The 11,451-nt window shown below is 34.8% G+C and overlaps 1 protein-coding gene across 1 annotated transcript in view; it reads left to right on the forward strand.

Moving 5' to 3' along the window:
• The window catches only part of Smp_155780 (gtpase activating protein-related), a gene marked incomplete at its 3' end in the record, with an annotated part of 52,380 nt that extends 40,929 nt beyond the window's left edge, over positions 1-11,451 (forward strand). The window contains exons 16-18 of the mRNA XM_018797027.1: positions 5,098-5,653; positions 7,548-7,642; positions 10,930-11,451. Coding sequence (XP_018652110.1) covers positions 5,098-5,653; positions 7,548-7,642; positions 10,930-11,451 — 1,173 coding nt within the window. The remainder of the gene's footprint in view (positions 1-5,097; positions 5,654-7,547; positions 7,643-10,929) is intronic.

Genomic DNA, 11,451 nt, shown 5'->3' on the forward strand with positions numbered 1-11,451 from the left:
TATTGCTATTTCAAATGTAGCAAACTTAAGGAATATGTGAAGGCTTAGTACGCGTCATTCCTACACAGAAAGATATTATGACAGTGTTTTTCTTTGAAAAATCCACCAAAAAGCGTATAAACCTTCTGACGGATATTCAGTTATGATTCTGTAGGATGAATAAAGTTAAATGTTGATTTGTTGCGTACCATACTAAATAAGAATGTGTTATCGATTGTATACTAAGGAGATAAATAAATTGAGCAGACTACTTATAATAGGTAGTAACTAACTACTAACTCATTTTTCGTACACTTTAACATAAATTGATGACTTGTACTTTCTCTTCTAAGTCTAATTAAAAGGTTTTTATGTTAATGAAACCATCGATGCTCCAAAAAGCTTGGTTTAGTTTAATTTGCTTATTTATTTATTCGCTGAAGAAAGTGGCTTACACTGATTTAGGAAACGATAGAAAATTCTAATTTTTCTACTCATTAGGATATTAACAATATATCATTATTTTTTTAATCACCAATCTACCCAATACTCATTTCATTTGCAATTATCAACTCAAACCTTAGTAATCATACTTGCACTAGTGTTGCAATTTTTTTGAAATAAAATGATTAAGGATACTAAAAACCTCTTAGTGATAAGTACATCTCTTTAAAAAGCAATAACTCAAAGCTCCCTACATTTTATTTTTAAATAATTCGTATTCAAAAAGAAATCAATTTATGGGTGAGTTTTAACTAACAATTAATCCATCACATATGAAACTGTAGCCATGAAAATCTCCGTAAGTTTTCAAAATATCTTCAATGTCTGTTGGTTTATTGCTCAGTCAGTTAAAACGTAAAAATTCGTACGTAAGTACATCAGTTCAAGTCGTCATATCACATTAGTACAGAGATGTAGTTGTCGATTCAAATCCCATAGTAGTAGAGATAGTAAGAGTATAAGCAGCAATCGGAAAGATTAGAGTTTGAAGATGTTATTCAAGGAGTATAATCCAGTGAAATAAATTTTGTAAAATGAAAAAAAAGGGACATGAAGAATTCAGAAGATTAGAATTTGAGAGAACACAAAGAGTCGCAATTGCAAACGATTTTGAGCCATGTCATTCGAGGTCTCTAACCCTCGGTTGCTATCATCTCGCGAATCCCAATCAGGTAGTCTACACCTACCAACATGGCTCAGTCCACTTGTCAGCGACTTCATGGATTTGTGCCACGTTTTGGTCTGGCTGCCCCTAGCTTTCTTCCAACCTACTCCTACATCATAAAGCATTGCACGTCGGGGCAGTCGGTGGTTGGGCATACGTAATACGTGTCCCAGTCATCTCAACTGATGAAATTTCACTACTTCATCAATCGATTTGCCATCCTTACCTAGTACCCGCTTCCTAACAACTGCATTACTTACCTGGTGGTCCCAGGATATACGAGCAATGCTCCGAAGACACCTATGATAGAATACTAGTAGCCTACGAATGTCCTCTACTCTTATCGGCCATATTTCACTGCCATAAAGTAGGACGGAACGGACTGCTGCACAGTAAACCCGTCCTTTGGTTGCTAGACGGATATCTCACCTATGCTATAAATGACGCAAGTTGGCGAAAGCTAGACGAGCCTTCTGTATCCGTGCTGAGATTTTGTCCCACACCAGACCACAAGGGCTGGTGAGACTCCCAAAATAAGTGAAGCGGTCAACGCGCTCAACTACTTCACTCCCTATATAAGAACTCTCGTCTAAATTAGAGCGAATAGTTTCACAGTATTTATACTTCACTCCTTATAATTAGTTCAGGTGCCAATGCAACCCAATATTAAAGTAACATTTTGCATTTTGAGGGAGAGAATCGCATCCCGAACATGCCTGCATTGTTGTTTATATTGGTCAGAAGACTGCGTTTTGTCAGCGTCTTGTGGCGGAGTGGATGCCTTGTTAACGTATAACGTGATAAGACCGCCAATCAGAGAGCAGCGAACCATCGATTGGAACACTGACACACGAAAACCGTACGAGCAGTCTAGAGTGCTTATCGGTCCTGCTTCTGCCTTGCCCAGCCAGTTAAGTTCAGAACAGCCTCTGCGGTATGAATTCATTGTATTTCAAACATACTGAGTTTATATACCAATCAAACTGACCACATCGCACCATAAAATAGAAACTAACTTGTGTACACGATTTAGCCAAATGTGGCTGTGAATAAGGGGAACAGTAATCCATAGACTGGATGTAATTCATGAATTGTAAATCGTATAACATTAGTTTTTATTTCAAAATCAAGCTTATCTTAAGGGGATACGAATATGAATAGTTTTGTTATTTAGAAATTATACGATAAAATATATATGCATAATATTGGTTCATAAATAGATCTCAAAGTTACTATTCATCATCGTTATCGGGGCATAACAATTTCTGATGCTTTTCGAATCATTACGTTATTATTTAATTAAACAGTTCACATTTTATATATTGATAATCAAATTCATTATCAGATAATCCATTTCATTTTGTTTATATTAACAAAATTTCTGGTAAAAGCAAACCAATGTTTATCAGAGATTCATGCTGTTTTTCAGAATATATATTTATGCAGTGTATACACTTCTTTTCAGATCGATTATGAAGAGCTATAGTTCTGATAATGGGTCACGTCGTGGTCACATGGTATACTCAACCTACCATATTAAGCAGTAGCAGTGTGATGTAGGTCAGGTGTTATTGATAAGACAATTTTACATTGAAGGTTGTACCATTCACTTATGTATGTAGATATATGTTCATTCGACAGTCTATTCAAGGTCATTAGAATTAGAATTAACGAAAAGAAATGTTATCCTGACCAATGAGAGTCAAGCTAGCCAGCGATTCTTTTAATAAGATTTATAATTATTTCTTATTAGCAATCGTTTTATTTGTTAGTCGTATATGTTAAATACTGGAAAGACATTTTATTTTTGAAATTTAACACTCCTTATGACGGTTGTCTATTGTTATTCATATGTTTTCAAATCAAACCTAAATAACTCGGAACCATTTTCTTGAAAAAGAAAACATCACCAGAATAGGATTTAGTTTTAATAGATATGGTTTCGATGGCCTTTTTAGTCATGATTTTTTCGTTTACAGAGTTGGCTGTAGTAAACTCTGAAATGCAATCCCCCATCATATATATATATATATATCAAAATAATATGTATTGTAACTTGAAATGTATGTATTTTGACCTTATTATATACTCGTTTGCCTTTGTTAATGTTAATACTAAAGCTAATGTTCAGGATAATTAGATTTCATGTTTAGATTTGGTTGCTATTAAAATGTGATTCTCTTGAATCAGACAAACTTTCTCAGTTGAACTGATGGAAATACAAGATTAACAACTATGATATATTGTTCATAATCTTTAAGTAATGAATTTATGCTGCTTTTATCTTAAACCTAATAGATATCAAAGTGTTTCTACTTGCCTAGTGATCTTTTGAAATTACTTGAATTCAAATGGTGACTATAATTACTTTACTATTACTACTACTACTGCTTACAGATATGCTAAAATACCAAACATTTTCAGTGAGGGTATTATTTATTTACGACTTTCTAGCATTACTTAAATGACCGTGAAAATATCCACCTACTTACTAAGGCTAATTGGGGGTTATAAATTAGTGTGAGGAATTATGATTAACATTTACAGTTGGACGTTAGGGCTAGGAATTAGAGTTGGAGTTTTCATCACGAACTGACATCAAATATAATGCCAAAATGCTATTTAGGCAAATGAATTGATGAATCTGGCGCTAAAACCCAAGACCTTCTATCTTTAGTCTGATTGGCTCTTCTATAGATTTTGGTCTCCCCCTCCCGAGAAACTTTTAATCCATGTTATTGATATTTGATTGTGTTTCACTATGAATCTGATTTATTTTAAGTGGTTTTTTTAAGATTATCTAGTTTCTTATCACGTAAAATACTTGCAAGATGAATAGCTACTTGTGGGCTGAAATTTTACTGTTTGTCTTATAGTCATCAAACACATCCGTTAATATTTGTAACAAGAAACATATCTCCTTTGCAACTGTGATTTCATTTCTTCAGATCATTTATGATATAACAGATGATTAAAATATTTTTTTCTCTCACACGTATTACGATAATGAGACTAATCACATTATATCAGAACCAGGATTCACGATCCAAAATAGAGAACCAGATTATTCAATACAAGTACAAGTAGTCACACTCAGTCCAGAGCAGAAATCAATGAAATGAAATCACATATTTAATAGTCAGTTAGCTGTTTTTATTTTGTTCACGTTCAACGACCAATCATATTTTACTTTCATTATCACATATCAGTCTGCATATGCAATACGCCTGTGCATTTCATTTGTGGTGATCAATTTCTTGCGTTATAGTGCGGTGTAACCATTTTAGTCAATTCTATATTTTTTTATTATTTCTAGTTCCCAATGTCATCTGTATCTTAGATATTTACCATTGCTGTTCATATATATTTGGTGCATTTTTGAACATTCCAAATGTACCTATCTTGGTTGCCATGATCGCTCTACTAACAACTCCTATCTACCTATCGATTTGAAGTTGCCTTCAACTTTACAAACAAACTTTCACAGTCATGTAAAAGTTATGAGGAACAATTATTTTAACATAGTGGTGGTGTCTGTATTATCGCAATAATTTGTTTAGTCTTGTGTATAATATTTTGTTCAACTTGTAAATTATATACAATTCATATCAATCTCAATTCAGGTTCAATATTTGTTTTCATTTATTTACTTTTTGAAACTCGTTATCTTCATGTTATTTTTAGTTTTGTTTATCTGTATATAATTGTTATCTAACTCAATTCTTTGTTCTCAATGCAACAATTAATTGGTTCAATATAACTAATATATGAGGGTGTATAAATCAAGACATTTGGTTATCTGTAATTGAGTCTTTTATGTTTTTTTCAATGATTGACTTTTTTTCTAGATCATGTATCTATTTTTTGTGGAGCGTATATTTTATTAACCTTTTTCTAATGGTGGTAATTTATCAGTCATTGTTCTTTTTCTTTAATATCATGTGTTTCAGCGCGATTGGGGTGGTTGTGATTTACGGTTTTCATCATTCAATAGCTGTGGTTCTTCAAATAATAATAATATATCTAGTACCACACAAATTGGCTCTACTGCAGGAAACCTAACAACAGCATTACATCCTACTCTTTTAGAAGCATTCACATTAAATGCACCATTTGTATTACCGCCTTTAATAGATATGACTAGTGAATTATTAATTAAAGATCGATATCCTGCCACATTCATACCATCATCACATGGTTCCAATAGTAGTTTAAATATGATTCCATATCAAGGTTCTTCAACCTCTTCTACTTCCTCTGTTCATGCTTTTATTCATCCACATCCTCAACATCATCCAAATATCGCTTTGACTGCAATTAATCGTAATGCCACTTCATCCAAAACAATTATGTTACCAAGACTACCATCAGGTTTATTATTGGATTCAAATGCTAGTTTCAATAGTGCACAGTTAAGATGGCGTAATTCGTCAGGTGAACCAACCCGTCCACTTAGTATTGCTGGTGGTATTGGACCAAGCGGTGAGACAATTGTAATTGAAGGTGGTAAGTTAATTGATAAATTGTTATGATAATTTTTATTCTTTTCGGTCTTTCACTTTGATATTAGATGTTTGCAGTTGACCAACATAGAATCAAGATTAATAAACTTTTGATGAAAATCCTTTTTACTTTGGCACTCGAACATTCTAATTGAACATCACATTCAGAGTCTTTATTAACAAACTCTTTCGGACTTAATTACAAAAATGCGTTATATTGATGTTAAGTGGTGACAAGTTTATAAGGTTATTTACTTGCTGAGTGATTGTTAGTAGATACCAAAAAGCAGCTAATATTGCGTAATAACTTGCTAAATAGTGTTAAATATACTCCATCCACCTGTCATCTGGAACTCATCCATCTTGTTCATGTGTCCAACTTCATCACTCATTTGGGATCTGTTACTTTTATCTCCCAATTGCAATCCATTGATGTAACTTCAATTTCTTATAGCTGACTCTACTTCAAGCGTAGATTTTACGCCTTTCTTCATGTTCAAAGGTTTTTTCAGTCATTAAAAAAGTATTGACCTAGAAATTTGGTAGATTTCAGTTGAATTATTTGCTTTTTTTCATAGCTAAGCTATTTTTGAATCCACTTCTTAGATTCAATTACTGAACGATCACTATCGGTTTATGTAAGTTGCTTTGGTTTCCAGTTGTTTATTTTGGAGAATTCCCATAGAGAAAGTATACCAGCTAGAATCTATCTTTGTAATATGCTATATGTGTCTGTTCTTATTGTACCGTTTTTGAAGTAATCGTTACAATTTTCGCAGTTAACTTTATAACCCATGTATGTTACTTTCTTTTGGTATTTCAATTTGATTATTCAGATTTTGTAAGTAATCTGTGTAATAATAATAATCTTCATATTAGTAAGGTAAGGTGAATTCACGTCATTAGTTAAGTACAGTTACGTATATTAGACTTTGCATTGCGTATTGTATGAAAATGATAGATATTAGTTGTTTATCTGAAACAAAGTGAATAGACTTAAATTCAAGTCCGTTAATACTTAAATCATTAGACGAAAAATTGCTTAATTAATTTGGAAGACATCTAATTTCTTTGCTGTTCTGGTCTCATAATTTATAAGTTGTTAACAGTAATTTTTAATTCATTTTGTATTGTTTATTTGAATCTTCCCATTGATGTTTAGGACTGGCAATTGATCAGTCTCTTATTGGTATATGTGAGCCCCCAAACGCCCTGGTACGGCCGACAGTGGGGAGAATCCGCTCTCCCTCTCGAAATGCTCTCACACGGCTACGCGTATACAGCCTCTGCCAGAGATGTCCTACTCACTGCCCTCTCGTGGCGGGGGTGTTGTTTACGAAATCGAGAGGACGAAAAGCGAATTTCCAGTGCTTTAACTGGGTTTCTGAACACGGAAGGTCCACCTAGGGGAGTTGGAAAACCAAGACTCTAAACCACTGGTGCTCATGGGCTTCAGGATCCCGATGGAACAAATGGCGTATGAACCAATTGTTGGTCACCGGCTACTATGGGACTGCATCTCCTTACGTTGCTCCACTGACTTGTGGATTAGAACTCTAGATCGAATGCTCAGTGAGTGGTTTCAACCTTTAGACTACTGAACCAAAGTCCAGTGGTGTCTGTATATAACTTCAGTCAGAAACATTATTTGACCGTCTTTCATGGTCTTCAGTGGGTAACTGCCTCACTCCTGACACGTTCAGTAGATGTCTAACTTAGGTTGGTTCATGATATCAGTAAATCCTAATCGTTATTTTTTGGGATGGAAAGGGTGTTTATTAATTGTACTTTATAGCTATATAACTGAAAGTTGGTTGATTTTTCAATAATTAGTTATCAGTCGTAATGCATATTTATCATACTATCTGTTGTTGTTTTCTATTCCTACTTTGGAAAAGGGAGTTATCAAGACTCAAGTTTGGGTAGTTCTTTATCTAGTTTAGTTGGTCGCGGTACGGATGATTTGGCTCAGTCGATTGCTGAAGCTATACAAGTAGGTATTTTATCGTTTTCTTGATTGTTATTAAAAGTCATTTGTTCATTTTTGTTGTGTTTGAATTAAAACTAGAAAGAAAGAACAATTTTTAGCTTTAGTTACGGCTGATATGTATATATATATATATATTACACAAGGTTTTCATGATATCAGTTATTAATAAATTGTTAATTAGATATTTGTTATAGGAGTTCCCAAAATATTCCTATTCAACGTAACGTCCCTAGAAACCAAGAGGCTCCAGGGGACGTTTTATCTAATCAGTGTTGAATAAAATCGTCTCAGAAACACGCCAAAAATGCAGCATTACTTAAACTGTTTTGGTTGAATGTTAACCTGTACTGCCATTATTTAGTATTGTTCCATAAATTTCTAGTGTAACTATAAATACTCTGTACACAGTCAGTCAGTCAGCTACAACGTAGGACCAGGCGCACCTATGCATCGGTCCAAGTTACCATACCTCATTAGCATAACAAGATGAACACCGAATTCATTCTAGGGCTTCAGAAAACGGGGCCTGCTAGCCGACTTGACATAGGGTGCATACGTTGAAGGCTCCAATGATTAGTTTGGGGCGAGGTTCCGGTAGACCTAGGACAGTGATCCGCGCATTGGGATCGTTGACCATGGTGACACTTGAGGAGCAAGTCAAAAGACGAAGTTTAGAGTTGAGAGTCGACATGGGAGGAATAGTAAGAGTTTAAGAGGGAGATTGATCATGAATACAGTGATCTTGAGTGCTGTTTGAGGTATGAGTGTATTTATCACTTCCCGGCTGCCCACACCGTGGAAGGGTTCTTCTACAAGTACCTGAAAAGGAAATTGGGTTAGGGGCGGTTTCAGTGACCTGGGAGCGTGACCGAAGTGCCCAAGGGACAACTGCTTGAGGTCGGTTACAGATGACCTTTTTGTGAGTAATTTTTGTGTTAGCTTCGTACTTGTTAGGACCTTACCACCAGAGACGGATATCCGTGGGATAAAACGAGACGTGCATTTTTAGGGTCGACCTATTCTAACCCAACACTTCCTTGTTGGAAGGTAGCATCGCTGTTATGTTGGTTGTCTGAATGAAACGCGTTACTGCCGTCACACCTCTGTACAGTCAGCAGTACGACTTCGGACCTTGGGTTTGCTGCTTGTGGTCTTACCGATCTTCAACCAACCTGTTACGTAGGATAGGACGTTGAGGAGCGATTATTCAAGCCAGTATAGTTCGGTTGGGTCATCACGATAGGCAAGCCCGACCACCACGTCAAGGTAGCAGCAACGGTCGAGTCCCTGTATATAAATCAACCTTGGAGTAATGCTTTTACCTACAATTCGTGTTACGTTTTAATTCACTGTTGGCCTGAACTGTCTAATTGTCTATTATATTTGTGTGAAGCACTTAGATGTTTGCAGTTGCTTTACCCTAGGTTTTCATGGTTACTCAAATAGGACCGTGTACCTGTGAATTATGTGGTTGGTGGGGAATATTTGGACCGAAGTATTGAAATCAACTATATGAGGTTTCGCAACTCGAAACTCTTCATACTGTAGTGTGAACACCTTTAACCGTTAGTAATGTCCATCATTATGATCGGGTTAGTTGACTCTACTAGTCAGTGTTTTTGGTGCAGTTTGAGGGACTATGTCTCAAGATAATCAACAAATAAATAGTGAATTCATTGTAGGGGGTAGGAATAATTCCAATAATTTTCTTATCTGACACAATAACACCAATAACAAAAGTTACATACGTAACAAGAGGTTTGTAATTCTGTTTAAAAAGAAATTTTCAGCAGTTATGAATATTCAGATCCGTTGTTAAGCACAACATTGAGGTTTAAAACTCTTCAGCTGCTTGTAATTCACCAGGTATATAGTCCCTATGTTTTTGTCCAAAAAACTGTACAGCTGAATTGATGATTCAGTACTTTTTTGATGCTAAAAACACTCCAATAACAAGTCGTTCTTAGTCCTGATAAAATTCTGTCAGTCAAGTTGAGATACATGACACTAATCACTACTCAATCATCAATCAACCTAAAGTACATCTCATTCCTACAAGAGGTCAGTCTCAGCCCGAATACCTCAATAGTAACGTCTCTAACTGTAAAGCCAGGTGACACAGAATATAATCCTCCAGAGAACATCAGTCCCCCTTAGTAGTACAGATATATGTTACTGACGAGTGCATATATATGAGAAAAATTTTGTTAGGATATTCACAGGAATATCCCAAAAAATTATCTCGAATGTAAAGTGGCATGTTTTCAGACTCTTCACATATTTTACATGTTATTTCCTATTGGTCATTATTTACAGTTGTCCTAATTACAATCTTTACGTGTCCTTCCTTTCCATTGGTTGCTGTTAATAGTCATCTTAACTGTATAAATATGCCTTGTCTGTAAACCATTTTTGACCTGCTTCAGACCCCATAAACAATTCTTATTTAACGGCTGTGTTCTGATTTACTGGAGGTTGGGGAACAGTACTGGGGTCGTACTAGGATATCTGAATTTGGTCAATCGGTAGAAATTCGCTTAGTCCTAACGCAATACGCTATATTTCGCGGCGTAACAAATTTATATGTGATTACTTACTTACAACCTTTTACATCTCAGTTCATTGAAACAGTTACTATTTTAAAGTTGAATACGTTTAATATCTTATTTTTTCTGTCTATTGTTAGTTCCATTGCACATTGTTTTAAAGTATCAGCAGCTTAAACTAAGTCGATTAGTAAATAAGGTAGAGTTCTCGTTTTTTTCTTTTCATATTGATCTGCTTAATGGACTAATAGAAAAGAATGATTTAATAATTTTAACGAGAGGATGGTAGCAATTGTGTATACTTATGTCTTAAATATGGATTAGTTTTATCAAAAGTAGGTCACTCATAAACAACTGGTTAATTTTCAAATTTCCATTAGCTGTTTATTTTGGGGGACTTTTTCAACCCTATGTTGATTCGTATTTCTTGTTGTTGTTATATTTCAGGATGAGGAAACTAACTGGAATGCAGATAAAAGCTCTACCAACCTACCACAATTGTCAACTGTGAACAGTAATCGTGGTGTATGGCAGTTCAGTGTTAAATCTACTACCGTCTCACCGGGTTCAACTAATATTAGTGGAGGTAGCGGTCCCGGATTATTTCGACTGTATGGTACTGGTAATATTCCAGTTCACTCTGTATTAACAGAAGCTGATTTCCCCAGTCAAGATACTTCACCATCATCAGCTCTGGATAATTTTTCACCAAAACATGAATTGTTAGACAATTCACCAATTAAAATGAACAAAGATTCTAAAAAAAATAAGACGAAGAATAACACAAACAATATTTATCAAAATGAAAATTTATCATCAAACGTTAATCTATTAACAAATAAAAGCGTTAAACGGAAACATGGTAAAAAAAGGTCAAAAATGAAACGTCATTCTGCTGTCATTAGTGATGAGTTCACCGCTCCAACTTCAGCAATAACAAATCTTTATCCATCGGGTTATGAAAGTTTAAGCGATTCACCAATAATTCAAAGTTTGTATTATAATTTTTCAGATTTATCAACATTTTCATTACCAGGTGATTTACAAGTCAATACAACATATGACAGTGATAATATGATGATGATGGCTAGTAGTCTATCCAATCTTCGTTGTAATCAAAATTCATTGATCGACAATGAGAAGAATACTAAGTTAAGTATGGAAACATTTCAAATTGAAGAGAATTCACAAAATAAAGTGGAGTATCCGAACGATGTAAAAAATTTCAATGCTGTTAGTGATGATGAGAATAATAAAAGTTGCTAG

Source organism: Schistosoma mansoni, chromosome 4, assembly GCF_000237925.1.
Source record: "Schistosoma mansoni strain Puerto Rico chromosome 4, complete genome".
In the NCBI taxonomy this organism is placed as follows: Eukaryota; Metazoa; Platyhelminthes; class Trematoda; order Strigeidida; family Schistosomatidae; genus Schistosoma; species Schistosoma mansoni.